Consider the following 16,867-nt stretch of genomic DNA (forward strand, 5'->3'; position numbering starts at 1 on the left):
CTCCGCGACTACAGTCCCGAATCGGGGTATCGCCCTCTCGCCTCCGCGCGATCACGAAAACCCCGGACTCGTCTCTCCGGAGTCCTGCCAACGGATTCCCCGCCTTCCTCTCGGTAGCTCACTGGGGAGACAACCCAGACCCTTCCCAACTCACGGGTCAAGCATTTCTTGGGAGGTAGGGTAATAAAAAGAAATAGATTACACTGTCGTGGACGTAGGAGGGAGGTATTGGGTGAAGGGTTAAGGGAGGTCGTGGAGCGATGTCTTTTCCGACCGTCAACCTTTCTCTTTCAATCTTTTTTTTTCATTCTTAACAAGTAATCTCGTCAACGGGGGCTTTCCGACATTCCGAAGTGACCGACGTCCGGAGGTGTTTGCGGCTGCCTCCGGGAGGGTTTAAGGGGAATCTCTAAGGCGGTGAGGGGTGCTCTCGTGTGCGCTTCGGGTGTGCTCCCCCCTGTGAGTGCGTGTGAGGTGTTCCGGGTCAACGGTTTATGTCCCCGAGCAGAGATATAGAATCGCAGTTCGAAAGGTGTCCTCTCCTGTGACCCCTGCCGAGTGGGTTTCTCCGATCCGCAAAGGAATACACTTTCGCCCGGAACGTGCCTTGGAGAAGGATTGATGTCTTCGGCGAGGTGACTTTATGATGTGAGATGTCGGTATCAAAGTTTCGCCGACACAAAATCTTCTGATGAATCTACTCAACGGAGCCGATTCTTTCCCGCATACGTGAGAGTTCCCTATTTTCCCTGTTCCACTCCTGAGGGGTCCGCATCCGTTTGGAAGGATCCGAAAAAGCGGCTGGGGCAACGAAACGTTCCCTAACCGTGCCCATATTCCTCTTGCCGGACTGGCTACTGTGCGTGCTTCACCGTCTAGAAGAACTTGTTATAGCTCAGCTCGTTTCGCAAAGGAAGAATCGGGGAGTTGACCGCAGCCCTCCGGTGACAAAGTGTCCCATAAAGCGGAGATCACGCGTCCGAAGTGTCCCGCCGTCCTCGCCGGGGCGAGACGCCTTCCCTCCCCGTGCGCTTTGCCCGGGTCAGTCCACCGAACTGACTACCACCCTTCTCGACGGTCCGAGTCTCCAACGGAAGGATGACTCCTTCCCGGAGAGAAGAGGGGAGGTAGGTCATGTCCACGCCAATGCCGCCGTCCGCCCCCTCTCCCCGCATCCACCACCCCCGCCACAAGCCTCAGGGGACCCGCCCCTCCCCTACTCCCTCCCCCACCCCCAGCCGCACCCCGCACCGCGATCGCGACATGGGAGCGCCCGCCGCTCGCTTATTTCGCCGCCCTCGAAGCGGCTATCCAGACGGGATAACAGCGCGCCCCCCAGCGGGAGAGTGAGCGACGGAATCATCGCCGAATCCTTTTGTTTACGCCAAACTTGAATCGCTGTGCCCCGTTTGTGTCCATTTCGTTTTCGTCCCTCCCATCGAGTGAGCGTGTGTGTGGGGGTGGAGAGCGTAAGACTCGACTGCTATCTCATCTTGACGGACGACAACCCTCTATTCCAAGGGGGGACGAGTTTCTAGGAATCCCGACCCGATTTCCGCGGAAGGCCGCCAAAGAGGTGGGGTTAGAGGATAGAGGGAGGGAGAGACAAGTGGTCCCAGTAGAGATCCTTGGGGAATACCCCCGTTTTTATTTACGTTATACATATTCTCCCCTCCCTTTTCCGACGGCAAGCTCGCCGAGGGGATCTCGCCAACGTTTTGTTGCGGACGATATAAGGAGGCGGGAACGACGAAGATAGCGGACTCAGGAGAAATACTCCGAAGTTGAAGCGTCCCAATCCTCAAGTTTCCTCCTATTTCCATCGGGACCCCGTTCCATTCCCCGTTTCCGGACGGAATACTATTCACGTTCCTTCTGACTCTTTGGTGCGTTCCCCTGGAGAGATGGACGTCAAGTGGAACACCATGTGGATGGCGTCCCTGCTCATCGTCGCCTTCGCACAACTCGCCGCCCTCGTGGATTTGGTGTCCTCTTCGTCTTCCACGGAACTCGAAGGTAAGGGAACGTCTAGCCAATTTTTTCGATCGTTGACCGCCTACATTGCTCCCCACGACTATCGCTACTGACCGTCGTGTGATTTTCTTCCGTAACACTGTTTGTGATCGTTTAGCTTGTTGTCTGGATCCAACGATTCTCTATGAAGGCCGGGTTACACTATGCATGCTTCCGCACTGAAGTTACTTCTGGATTGAGGATACTTGAAATCTCATGATACCTATTCGACGTGCGCATATAGATTTTTGATGAGAATTTTCTCAAAAAAAAGAATGGAACTCAAAGTCGAGGAAGTATCGAGCGAAAGCCAATTTGAATTCGAAAGAAACATGGGAGCAAGAAAATATATTTATTTATCAGAAAGGGATGAGCAAAAGATCACTTAACTCTTGATTAATTCGTAATTTGGAGAAAACACTCGATGTTGTTCACTGAGACAGATTGTTACCTTTTCTCAAGAACATATAAGTGTCTAAAGAGGGATTTGCACGATGTTTATTTCATAATTGAAATCGGCACTGAATTCAGGATGCTTCAAATCGTATCGTTACAAAGGGGGAATCATATTCGATTAATTAAGTGGATTTTGATTTTCAGTGATGAAAACAGTATTAAGTACGATATCTATTTTCCACCCGATTCTTGAATCCAACTAGACTTACCAATCAGACAAGAGCAGTGGCGCTTCAAGAGACTACCGATTGCCGCGCCATAATCAACAATAATTTTCAATCAACACTACCGTCGACGAAAATGCAAAGGAAAAACGTTAGTGAATGATCAAAAATCGAAATCCAGTAGGAGAGTCGGAGCGTATAAAAGAGTTCATAAGAAAATTTAGGACCAGGCTCAGCTTTAAGATTGAGCATCCTGAGTCCAGCAACTAGAGTAAGGCTTCGTGTAAAATGGGTGTGAGGGTTAATGCGCGCCGCGAGATTTGAAGGAAATATTCCTCAGGAGAACTCGGGTGAGATATGGTTATCCAGGATCGTGCCTCTGGAGCCTCCAGCCTCCGGTTTTCCTTGGGAGTCCTCCAGCAGAAGCCGATTTACGATATAAAAAGAAAATTACTTCCCGCTCCCGTAGTGTTTTCGCGCGTCGGTTGCGGTACGCGCGCCCACTCCCGCTACAGCTGCCGCTGAAGCGCTTACGTTTCCTAGGCATGGCGCGGATTTTCCCCTTGTCTTCTCGCGGAAAACCTATTCTTCCAAGTATTTTGACTGTAATTTAGGCCGAGCGTGATCACTTTTCCTCTTACTTCGCGGTCAAACTGAGTAGACTGTCTCTGAAGGTGATATGATCGTTGTACTAAACTTTGCGAGTTTCTAATTCATCGAAGAATGCCATGAATTCATTTCTTGCTACTATTTAATTCTTAAAAACTTACTCATCATATGAATCAATACACAATACATTCATAAGGAGATTTTTTGCATGTAATCCCAAAGTTGGCCTTGGAGCAACACCATCCGTGATATACCGTATTAATATCGGTAGTGCTATTGAATGTTGACGAAAGGTTTCAGTCGCGTTGGTAGTGTGATGTACCGAATTCGATTTGTCGAGAGGAAACTTCACTCTTGGCGTAATTTAGGGTAATACTGAAGGATGCCTAAAACTGTATGGCCTCAAGGGCAATCAAATTAATATAGTTATTTTTACCTACAACGAATCATCTCATGATTTCCCATTACAGTAAACGTTCATTTATTAAAACCACATTATTTTGACTTTTGTTAATTGGCTAAAGCACTCCTAGACACAATTCAATGTACTGCGCTCAGTGTGGGGAAGAACATTTCGATCATAGTAAAGCATGTATGGCAACCGGCATTTTAACTCATTCGTTCCGAAAGAGGGCTATAATTAATACGTAACATTGCAGTAAACGTTGTGGCATGACACGAAAGCAATCACGGAAGGGAAAGAAATTAAGTCTTCGAAAATCCACAGAAATAATAACTCAAATGAACGATTTCTTGTTCTTAAGTAATTATGGGATCGGATTTGGGCATTCGTCCATTCTTCAGATTGTGTAAAACATTATTTTATTTTCTTGGTTCCACGTTTCTCAAAATGTCTCGATCACTACAAGACTACACTCGGAACGTTTTCATGTATTCAAAACGACATAAAAGACAACGGTTAGTAACTTTCAGGAATGCTGTCATAATGAAATCACTAGTGACCTTAAGGGAGAAAAATATTTTATGCAGGCTTTAGTTCAAGTTGCGCAAGCTGTTTGGCTATGAATCATTAATGAATATGCAGCGTTTTCAACAAAGTATTGAACTCTTTGAGTTAGCAACAACTTCGATGGTGGAGAATATTTCAGTTACCATGTCCTAGAATCTCGATAGGAGTCTCAACTTCCGTTCGCTCATTATTCACATGTTTTGTCATTACGTGCTAGGAAACTTTAGATGTAGGCTCACTGAAAAAAAACCGCTACTGTCCGTAATCGAGATAATTGATTAATCATATACATTGCCTTAGTTTGTAACGCCCAATATGATTGGCTAAATTGGACTCACAATATTATTTGATGAAAAATGGTTTATTTACAATATAATACAAGAAAACTATCTCAGTTCCAGGGCAAGCCTAATAAGTACTTGAAACAAGCAACAGTAAAAACAATACGTATGTACACCTGTAGCTCAAGAGTTAACAAATACAATTTATAAAATAACACTCTCCGATGGTGACTCTTAACGTTAGTCATGGATATTGCGAGAAATCCTTCGTGTCGTACGAACGAGGCAGTGTTCGAGTTTTAAGATTTTTAAAAAACATTTACCCGGGGTTGTGAAAGGCAAAGATTTCCATTGAGTTGGAGCAAGATCCGTTGATTCACGAGGCAGACATTTTAGAAGAGTCAATATGAATTAGTAATACCAATTGTTATTGAGGAAGGAGTTGTTATTAAGGAAGGTGACCAACAACTGAGGTCGTTTACGCAATTAGGGTTAGGTGATCATTTTGAAGGAGGTAGGATATCACGGAATGGTGGACGGGTGGAGGGAAATCCGGTGTCAGCATTAGCCTACCCTTAACTGCAGACGCCAAGGGGTCACACATTTTCACTTCCCATCTGACGTAAGGCATACTCCACTCGAAGATATCTCCACATGGCACCCTAGTTGAGAGGCCCTCTGAATATTTCCCCCAACACCGGGATTTGAACCCGTGTCTTCGGGGTGGGAAGGCAGTATACTGACCACCTCATCATCCCGATCTCCATTCTTCTACTTTTACGTCTCCATGGTACACTGCAAAACTAGGATGTGTGGCAGGAGGTGATTCTGCATCCGGAATGCAAATTCAAAAATGAAGTATTTCTTTACAGTTAATTACCAATAAATATCTAAAATAATTCAAATAAAACAGTTATTACTGACTAAAGGTAGGTGTACTTCGGTGTCTAATTGGGAAATACTTTTATATCCATGCAAGATGAGCTGCTGGTAACAAAAGGGACGATAAAATAAATGTTAGATGAAATAATAACAATATCATAGGCCACTTAGAATGAAAAAAATACTTTTCCCCTAGCGCGATCATTTACAGTCATTATGAACCCTTAATCTTCGGGGTAAAATTATGAAGATACACTTCATATACCTCAATGATGATGAAGTTTATTTTTAAATAAGGATCGCTGCGATATCTCTCGCCATACAAATTGTAGCCTCACGTCTGTTGCAATATTTTACGCAAACCAAGATTTTCGGCCCGCTTATTCATTTCATTTCTGTACCTCATTTGACGGTTTATTTCATCAGGGACACGTTGGACACAACTGATTTTGGTGCATTACATTTGAAAACATGAAGCGCTAGTTATAATGATGCTCCTTGGAAATCTCTCTACTTCAGACACCTGACTGGGTTCATGGCAACAGCATCAATCGGTATCTTTGCCCTTGAAGTTTGAACAACGACTTCTACGGTTGAGTTCCATTATTCGCGCTCGGATACGGAAACCCCTGACTGCCCTTGAATACCATTCAAATAATAATCTTAACTCCTCCATGCCAGAAAATTACACAAGTTAATTTTTCCTGAAGGCATGGCGGTATAAATAAAATGTGTATGCAAAATAGAGCAAATGTTATGAAATTCATTTCACGCCCCTCTGCTTTCTCGAGTGTTGAAATAAATTGTTTCGAATCATTCTTTTCCGCCTAATGATTATCACCACAACGAAGAAAATGAATAAGCATTCTTTTTAAATCCGAGTTTTAACCAACATTACAGGATAAATATGCAGTAATAGCATTCTTCTGATTGCATTAACTCCGTCACATCCTTCTCCAAGAGGCAAATTGATGAGAGGGCATAAGAAATTGCCTTATACATTCAATTCAAAGAGTTGCCTTGAATACGAGTTTTGCAGGAAGTGGCAGAAATCCGCAAGGAATGCAAAACAGGTGTAATTAGAGATTGGAAATTAAGCCGCGTTACAAAATACCACCAGATTGTTTCAAACACATTACAAATGTAAGATGCCCCTCGGAACTCCGGACCTCCGTGGCAAAATCATCTTTGCTTGAAGTATGCACTTCCGACGTAGCATGGAGCCAATCAGGTATTTGAATTTAAGACACAGCATTTATTTTGTGGAATAGTTTTAATAAAACATGGACCAGAGGTTTGAATCTCAGATCCTTCGATATGCATCACGAGGTCCAATATACTTCATTCGTACCGTGTCGCAACAGATGGTCGGTGACGATGTCTATCTCTCTCTTATTTTGTCTCCGAGGTCGAATATTCCAATATTATTTGGCACCTAAATGATTCCCGCGATAACTCTCATCAAGTAATTAGTTAATATTTCCTAGAAAAATTAATTTTCTCCCGTATTGCACGCGATTACACAGTCAAGTTTTCAACTATCCGCTCTCTTCTTACTCACTACTTGGGCTGCGCGTTGGGACGTATTAATGAGACTATTTCTGATTGGAGGCTCGAAAATCGGAACAGCAAAATGCGTTAATGTCGATCTAGATCATATTAAGTTTTGTATTTTATATCACTCAAGTGTGAGGATGAATATAGTTCCATTTCATCCGTGGGCATCGTATTTTCGAAACTATGCATCTTTTAAACCGCCATCCGAAAGCATCTATGCAGTAGGTCAACTCGTGCTCACGGAGACACGCCGCCGTCGTTTTCACCGACTTTCAGGACATCGCAATGGAAAGCGAGTCTCCCCCGAGTCCTCTAAAAATGCACAGAAAACGTTATGCCTGCAGCAGGTGATGCAATGGAAAAATTAATTCCCGAGTCGGAGCGCTGAAGTTAGTTCGACGGTCAGCCAAGACGCCTCCCCTCCGCAAGATCCCAGAAATATGTTCCCACGTCACGCGCGTAACCCAGGTGGTCGGTCTAATAGGAGGTCGGAGAAATGGGAACTTGGCTACTCGCATAAGATTCAAAATACAACGTCGAGGTGTGGGTAGAAGGCAGCACATCGACGCATTAATTGAGCGGGGAAAAAGAACGTCTCTGTTTGCTATAAAAACGACCTCTCAAACCACCACGGAAATGTCAAGACTTGAGAAGTATGACTAAAAAGTATTATTATTATTATTAAAAATACACATGTGCTGATAGACATTGTCAGGTGGCACACAAGTCCCAAATAATCGCAAAAGATGATAGATAAAATCAGACTTCAAAACACAAATCTCTTTAACAAAACAAGCGAATCCCCATCCCATTTACAACCATTAATCAGCAAGAAACAAAAGATAAATTTAAAAAATTAAGCTATTACATATAATATAATACACCACACATCAATCAAATTATTACATATATACCTTACATCTATTCTTAAAAGTATACACTCTGTTAGGAAAGGGCTCGAATATTTTTGCAGGTAAGGTGTTCCAATCAACAATTGTTCTATTCAGAAAAGAAAATTTTTTTTATTTGTTTTCTGTGCCCGGCATTTTACCTTAAATTTGTGATCATTTCTGCCTATAAAATTTGGGTTCCCCGCCTCTTTCCTAAGATCTGCCCAAGCTTTCTCCCCCTACAGAATTCGGAACATTCCACAAAGTCTGCTTACTTTCCTTTTAGTTTGTAGAGGTTCCCAGCCCAGTAATGAATCCGAGGTGGCCACAATACGTATTCTACGGTCTATTGGAAAAACCCACAAAGTGTCTAATCATATATGTCGGTCGTGCATAGGAAACCACTGGGGATGCACGCTTAGTGCATTTCCTGCAACTTGACTCCAGCGCATATGATATTCCGGACCGTTAAGAGTAAATTCATGGAATATTTCGCGTGAATCACCCCAGTGCGCATAGAAAAATTTCCATCCCCCAGCTTAAAATGGAACTAAACATGCAATTACGCGTTATTTATTGCATACTGTACAAAGAAATCAGACCAACAACTACATTTCGATCTGAGTCTCAATGATTCAGCATTACCATGATGATGGCCTGTTGCTGCTAACAGCAGTTGAAGCCCAGGGTATGATTCATTTATGCGTGCGCTCTTCTTGTAAAAGTCTGCGATGAATAATAATTTGCAATGGAAAAATGTCGCAAAGTTAGAGAGCAAGAAGCTTCTTGGAATTTTACATTTCCCGCCTGTCACTCATTAATAACATTAGGCTACGAACTTTCTCTGGTTGACGACAAATTTAAAATTTTGCTCCAGTGCAGTAGTTTTAGGAAATTTTTTTTCGTAAATTGACCTAAGAGCCGTTACATATTCCTTCACAGGGACATGCTGCCGCAACATACCTTCGTAGGTGTGTTGCGGCAGGTCAAAAATATGGACGCAATCAAAGAGCTGCATCCACTCGACCTGCCTTCTTTGAATTTCTTCCAACAAACCCTCCCACCTCTCCCACCAAGCCTAAAACTTCATCGTGGTTCTTATTTCCATCCGATTAACTTTCTCTCTCCACCTCCAAACCCACATCTCAAAACCCTTCAATCTGAGCCCATCATACTGCCTCAACGACTAAGTTTCCTCACCGTACCATCCCTCTCTCGCATTGAAGTGTTCGCCAAAATTTTCTTTACACCTTCGCTCACGATACCCGTCTTCAATTTCCTCCTATTTATAAATTTGTAAGAGTTTTCTTAATATGATGCAATTATTCTTTTAATATGCCTACTATTACTTTATTCACCTCCTTTTTAAACATTTTCCAGATAGGTGCACCGTCGTTTGACTTCGACCATAATACATTGCAAATTCATTTCTTTTACCCATTTTTGCACCCTTGTATCTTTCTCATCTTCACAGTTATCAACCCAAAGGTCGGTTTGATACGTGAGGGTAGAGCTCGCGGAGTACTAAGCCCAACGACGAGTGAAATTTACAAATCAGGTTAGTGGGGCCAATATTTTTCCCTACGCCGCATATGGTTTTCCAGGAAGATCTGGTACCCGAAAAATCACAGAGCTTGGGCGAAGCTGATGGTGCTCAGAGGCGTGCACGGGAATCAAACCCGAGCCCTTCGGTCAGTAATCCAGCGCGAAAACTCTGGACTATCACATCCCCCTATTTTTCTCATATGCTTTCATAAATTTCGAATGCACTATGATTAGAAACCTAATAAGCATATACGCTGGAAAAAAATTGTTCATTCCAATAAAAGGAGAAGAGGGAGGAAGAGACGGTAATGGGAAATGAGAAAACTTCGCTTGCCTTTCGATCTGCCGCCCCCAGAATTAAACCCTTCCCGATGATCACAAATTTGAGGCTTCGATCCATTACGAAAGCCATAAAAATTTGTCTTTTTTTTGGGAGGGGTCCATTTGGCCCGGAAGCAGAGAAAACGGTCCCCTTTATCCTCCGAATGACCCGCAAGAATTGTGAAAGAAAATTTATTAACGCTTTAGGACATTTTCCTTATGTGCACGACATCCTTATTCGGGGGTCCCAAAATTACATCACGTGATTTTCTTCGTACACTGCTCATAATTACCTTCTAGTATGCTGATGACGATTCAGCACGAAAAGATTTTTCCCTGGGGCGAATATGTACTGACCTATCACTCTGGAAAATTTGGATTCAATCCACGTAGAATGGGGCTGGACGGTAAAAAGTCTGACTCCATCCTCACTTTCGCCGAAGGAAGGCAAGCGCTGACGCAGTACTTCACTAATTTCGCATTATATAATTGCTTACCCCTATCATCCACATACATAATTGCTGGAGCGGAGAGTAACTGCCTACTTAACGTTAGCAACGTCCGCAGTACCCAAAAATGACAGAGATCAAAATTTTTATGCAGGGTCGTGTCACTCTTCAAATTTAAGGCGAAAGAATTATCCAAGAGAAGAAAGAGCAGTTCGTGAAAAAGGTTACGTGTCCTTTCGTAATAAAACTTATAAGTGAAATGGGTTTTAGAATATATTCATATTCATTGCAGCATTCAAAACTAACGCGGAAACTTAAAAAAGTGTTTGTAGTTGAAAGTACTAGGAGATACTTGTAGGCGTCACTCTTATTTTAAGAATGTACTGCTTTGACACAGATGCTAAGGTAATTTGATGGGTGTTGACAGTACTAAACTCTTTAATATACCGCTAAGGTTAATGGCTTAAAGTACAATTAATCATAATAATTTACTCCTAATGCACCTGCTGTAAGAATTATGGTATGTTGACTTGATCAGCCTGCGATAGTGTTGTAGGAAAGGATAGGTCTAGAAATTCATGGATTAGGGTGATGCGGGGGGGCTCAGGAAAAGGAATACTGGAAGACCAAGATGAGAAGAAAAGGCATGAAGTACGTAATGCATAATTTTGAAAGAAAAGAAATAAGTGCGCAAGGAATGGAAAGTACGGTAGACATTATTAATTACATTACGTCGCCTTTCACAATCTAACCAGGCTTTAAAACCGAAAGTGTGTTTGCAATCATGTTAACACGAAAAAATATTACTACATATTTTTTCAATGTAATCGGTATGGGATAAGATCGATGGAAACAAAACAAAAGTTATGAAGTTATCGAGAAAAATGGAAGGCTGGATTCAGCGTTAATATTTTAGGGGAAAATCAGAGCAGATAGAATGGTGGCACTGGGCAAATAAAATTTAGAAAGGAGGAGGGAACTGATTACAGGGACATTGAGAAAGGATGTTTAGTAAAAAGACCAGGGAACATTTGGATATGGTTTTGTACTGCGCGAAAATATGGGCGTTGAATAATGTGATAGGAGGTAAGTTAGAGGTATAGGAGAGAAGAATGGAAAAGGTACAACGGATGCAGTGGAAAAGAAACGAATGAGTACTTGGAAGGAGATGGGGTTGCTGGAAGAAATGCAAAGGAGGCAGGAAAGTTGAAGAGCATTTTGATTGGCGATGGAATGTTGAAAAGTGTGATAGAGGGAAAACGTTAGGCAAACGAGGAAGGGAGTGAAAAGGATAGACATAGTGGACAGAATGAAGGGAGTTAGAAAATATGCGGTGTTGAAGACGGGTTTATTATCTTGTGGAGTACATTTCGACTCACGCGAGACGTGCTGTCCGTATGTTTTCCAGCGATCCGCTAAGCAAGTTTTGAGGTATGCTTAGGAATGCTGTAGAGTGTTCTCTGGACACGCCGCCTTCCTTTTGATATCATTCGAATTGGTGATCCAGATACGGGCTTGATGCAGGGTCAGCCAAATTCCGTCCACAAAATCGAACAAAAACCAAGGACAGTGAGTCCGGAGGATAAGGTACAACTTTCGCGGCATTTCTTTCGCGGACTAAAATCAACTGACCACTCGTTATAATTTCCATAAACGTATTCACCTTGGAATTGATGTGGTAGATCAGCAGGTTTACATCTTCTCGAGTATATCGGCTAAATTCTTCATCGACACTCTACACAATATCCCACAAGCCTCCTCAGGGACGTTCGGCGGTCCTTGCAGGGACACTTCCTCATTGACGCTTGATAAAAGTAATGTGCTTCAAATGCGTTCATTTGGTCAATTAAAATTATTTCATCTTAGTGCTCTTGAACCAATGTGGTCTGGGAAGAATGCTCTCACACATTTCTCGACTGTCTTCAAAAAATATTCATGTTAACTTGCATTGATATTCCGAAATTAAGAAATGAAAATTTCGATAGTCCACCTAAAATAGGCACTCAACTTTTCACGGCGGTCATCACATCATTAGGTGAGTCGAAAGATGATTTTCAAAATAAATCAATAATAAACATTGCTTATTCTTCGTTTTCATAGTTAGTAATGTTACACCATGTAAATTAGAGCCATAACTACGTTAACCGTGCACTTAATTTATGTCAGAGCTTAAGAATGCTTTAACTTTATTTAAACTCTGAGAAAGCAAGAAAATAGTAAGAATGGAGCCCAAGAGCAATAGTTTTGCATACAACAGAATTTACTGCGTTTCCTGCGTTGCTACGTAACCGAGATGGGACAGACAAAAAAAATATTTACGTGGGATGGCAGGCGACCTACTTACTATGAAGCAGTTCCAATCGGTGAACTCCGTTAACGGTTAACCCTCGTCAACGCCACCCATTCATATTTTGGCTCCTGGATTTGTTCCTGCCGTGAATACCCGTTTTCCTGCGTTCAAAACCCGATTTCGCATGTTGGAGGGGGCGAGGAACTCTTCATCCTCGTGAACCACGTGTTCTTCGACCCGCTCTGGGAGATTTGGCGACCCAAACAGGACACTTGGTCCCGTAGATGGGAGTTCTTCTTCGGACACTGTACGATGGATTGCGACAATGAGATTCAAGTTCACCACCTTCATTCTTTCCTGGAGAGAGAGAGGGTGGAAAACAAAACACCAAACCGTGGAAAAAGAAATCTCACCGACTTTCGTTCAAGGTCAGAGCAGACGGGAGCTAAGAACGCCCACCCTCCCCGCGCGGACTTTAAGCGACCAAAGTGTGCCATGGCGCGTAATATATAATGGAGCCTGACTCTGTCTCCCCCACCCTCATCAACCCCTCTCTTGCCCTCCTCCCGCCCCTCCTCCTGCGGCGCCAAGACCTGAGAGACGTGCCGAGGGATTACCGTCGTTCATTTTTTTTCATCCTCTCCATCTCCCTCCGACGGACAGGTTTTTTTTTACCCGACTGGCTTTTGGTTTCGAAAGTGGAATTCGGTCTCTTTTTCGTGCGTATGTGTGCGTGTGTGGCTCTCACACCCTTCATTCGGGCAACGGCACATGTCGATGTATGTCGTGCGATAGGAATCACTTTCTCTGACTCGACGCGAAAATCGCACTTTTTTGGGAGGTCTGTCTCGAACCCCCAATATAGGATACGCAAGAGCAATGAAGGCTTTTGTTGTTGAAGTACATCAGTATTTCAGTAAGCTGAGCGAATTGAATGCGCTCCACAGAAATCATTGCTGAAACGCGTCACAGAATCGCTCATTAACAGCTGTCAACTGGTCAGTGTAGGCTTTTTTTTAGAAACCCAGAGGGTGAAATGAACATCCAGGTCAACATGTTCGTTGTGTAGATCAATTTATATCCACTTTTTTTTCGAATAACATGATTAGAGTTTTAGAATTACGATTTATAATTACATATTAGAGTGTTGAGGTGCTACTGAGCGGTTTCGATTCCGGGTGACTCCTCTGGGCAACCTCAGCTTCACCCGAGCTGTGCGATTTTTTTGCGCACGAGATCCACCTTGAGAACAACGGGTGGCAAATGGAAAAAAACTGTCCCCCCTTACTACCAGTGTGTGTATCACATCACCAACAACATTTCGTTGGTCTTAGTACAAGGCCTGAACTCTGTCTGAACAACTTTCAAACCGGTCTTCAAGTTGAATGCTGTTGTTGATTGGTTATATGCGAATTGATATATATATATATATATATATATATATATATATATATATATATATATATATTGGCTATTGTTCAGCTAGCAAGAAATTAAGATTCATTATCAGAGTATTGGGGAAATATGCCGGTAAGGTTTAAATAGTGATACAATCTTTCGGTGGCTCGGCTTCATTTAGAATATACTGCTAGTGCATGGGATCCTCTGGAAGTCTGGGTTTGGTTGTCGCATTAGTTCGTGTACAGCAAATAGGAGCTAATGCAAAGGACTGCGGTAGCTGCCGCGAGAGTTCTTTAACGGACTGAACATCTAAATGCAGAAATTTAGCATCGTAAAAATCATTCGCCTTGACCAGGTCTGGAGTACGGATCTCTCCGATTTCCAGCCAAGTGCTTTAGCCAATCGAGATACCGAGGCGTCCTCTTACACTATGAACTTCAAGGGTGTCTAAAGAATCAAGAACTTGTACTTACCAATCCGATTTCTTCTCCTCGGCATCACGAGTTGGTGACGGAGTGTGATTTCCATTATGTTACCGCCTGCTTGAGCCATCACCCGAACTTGGGATCTCAAATTTTCGGCGTTCTACGTTCTTTGCCAAGCTACACCCTAATTTTTTACACTCCCCTCTGATACGACGTTATTCCATAATAGGAGAATTTGAACTTACCATTAATCGGATTTTTAAGGGTAGCTATTCTAATATCTGAATACTCAATTTAGAACATGTAGCAGGCGTTGGCAAGATAGCCATACTTGAAATTAAATTCTACTTGAGCGCGACATTCGGGTAAACCAGAGAGCATGTTGTCTACGCAAGTCAACCATGTGGCCAGAAATTTTTAAATTAATCCAAAAAGAAAGATATCAACATATTCTCCAACACATTCAGTTTTAGACATACGTGGACTGCACGTAAAGAAGTTGGTTTCTGAATAAACTCGTTAATGGTATACTCGTACGGTTCATCATTTCACTGGGACATCAACGATCAGCAAAATTCGCCAAAAATCTTTTAATTGAAACGGCGCAGTTTGAATTCTAAGCGTCATAGTGGGAGATTTCTTTACATTGATAACGTATGAGATAACAAAGTTGTGGCCTACATCTAAGTTTTGTTAGGGATCGAGCTAATGTTGACCAATCTTTCCCTAATTAGTGCCTGGCCTTCATTATCTTCCTATCTCTAGTGGTGAAAATGGCTGCAGACACTGGTATGTAATAAATACCACGGACCCTGTCTACTATTCAATTTTTTTTTAGTCTCTCGAGACTATCTTTTTTAGAGAATTCATAAAGGGTGCAACAATGGACACGCAGTGGTAATTGAATCAGATTAGATGTGCATTGAAGAATTTTGGAAAAAATAGGCAATATTTTTCGAAAAATATTAGTCATATTCGGAAAGTACCTCCCATGAACTCTCATTATCATTAAAGGCGAAAGATTAAGCGCTGCATTGATTAAAAACTTAAGGGAAATTCTTATTCCAGAACATAAAAATGGGGAATGCAGACGAAAAAGAAGATAACGTATTCATCAAAATACAATGAATTCATTACATATAAAAAGAGGAACGTTTACGAGAAGGTAAGAGAGCGTTGTTATTTTTACTTTTTAGGCCTCGGTTAGAACGTGCTGCAAGCACTTGGGACCGTTATGAGGTGTAGATTCTGAATTAGATGGAGGACAGATAATTTGAGTCCGATATCTAAAAAGATGGTGCAGGATATCATTATTAGTGTGATAGGATGGTAAGAATTAAGTAGGAGGATTCAAAGTTGCGAATGAAATGACTATTGATACTAATAAACTTTGTTTCTGGTATATTTACGTTTCTCTCACTCTTGCTGCGTTAAAATTACGGCTAAAAGATCGTCCATCATGAATGGGATAACAATAGAAGTTTTGATTCTGTGGTGAATATAAAGTCGTTTTTCTAGCCCCAAATATTTTCATCGCCCGTATTTACACAACTTTATTAGTTCCTAGCTTTCTACTTCTGCGTATTGAGGAGTTGAGTGCATTTCGAGTATCGAATCATCATTCATGGTTTGTATAAAAAGTATCGGGGAAATTTTCGGAAAAATAGTTTTATTTCAAATATTGCTACAATGCCTCAAAATTCATTCAAGTACATCCTTTGAGCGTTGACACACTTTTGCCAGCGGCTTGCTCACGACTCGAAGGCTACCTGGCAGGCGGATGCCGGAAGGTCCTTAAGGGTATGCGTGCAAGCTTCTTTGACGGCACTTAGGGTTCCATCGGGGGGTCCTTTGAGGGAAGATTTCACTTTTGGGAATACGAAATAGTCTGCTGGTGCCAAGTCGGGACAGTAAGGCGGTTGGGGAATCATCGCGTCGCGTTGCAGAAGGTCCTCGCAAGCAGACACTAGACTCTACTTTTGGTCGTCCGTCAAGACCTTCGGAGGAATTTAGCGCAAATATTTCGCATCGCCAAATTTTCATTGATGATGGTGTGCACTGCCATCTTATCAAAGCCAATACGATCTACGATCATACGAAAATTTAACCGACGATCTGCATTCAGCACTTCACGGACACGTCAGGAAAAAAATTGGTTACCGATACTTTTTATACAAACCTTGCATACTACAAATCCTAAAGTCAAATTCGATCTTAACGGTTTCTCGAGAAAATAAGAAGAGAAAGGATCTTGAGGCCGAGCGTTGCAGGTTAACTCTCAATCACCAAAAGTCATTGAGAAGCCGTTAAATATGAAATTTTCATGCGATCCTTCGGACGCCCTTTGGCCAAACCGGCTCCATCTAGTGGCCATGGCCTCCCTTTAAACCTTGCGTTTAAATTTTTTTTTTCTCGGCTAAACATGTGCACTTCCTTTCTCCGAAAAATTAATGATGAATTCGAAGGAAACTACTCCAATGAAAAAAAGAATATTTGCGTGGGCATGAGGAATTTTACGGAAATAAACCTTAAAATAGGTTTGAAGTGGCTGGAGAATATATAAGGCCTTCGGTAGCTTTGGTTCGATTCCAAAAGATGTCGCACTTACTTCATC

At 42.4% G+C, this 16,867-nt stretch overlaps 1 protein-coding gene across 1 annotated transcript in view; it reads left to right on the plus strand.

Annotated features, from left to right (window-relative positions):
• Nucleotides 1-1,239: 1,239 nt before the first annotated feature.
• The window catches only part of LOC139688676 (uncharacterized), a gene marked incomplete at its 3' end in the record, with an annotated part of 221,119 nt that continues 205,491 nt past the window's right edge, over nucleotides 1,240-16,867 (plus strand). Inside the window, exon 1 of the mRNA XM_071586246.1 lies at nucleotides 1,240-2,016. Within this exon, the coding sequence (XP_071442347.1) occupies nucleotides 1,905-2,016 (112 nt within the window). The remainder of the gene's footprint in view (nucleotides 2,017-16,867) is intronic.

Source organism: Hetaerina americana, unplaced genomic scaffold (genome assembly GCF_022747635.1).
Source record: "Hetaerina americana unplaced genomic scaffold, ioHetAmer1.1.p SCAF_215, whole genome shotgun sequence".
NCBI lineage: Eukaryota > Metazoa > Arthropoda > Insecta > Odonata > Calopterygidae > Hetaerina > Hetaerina americana.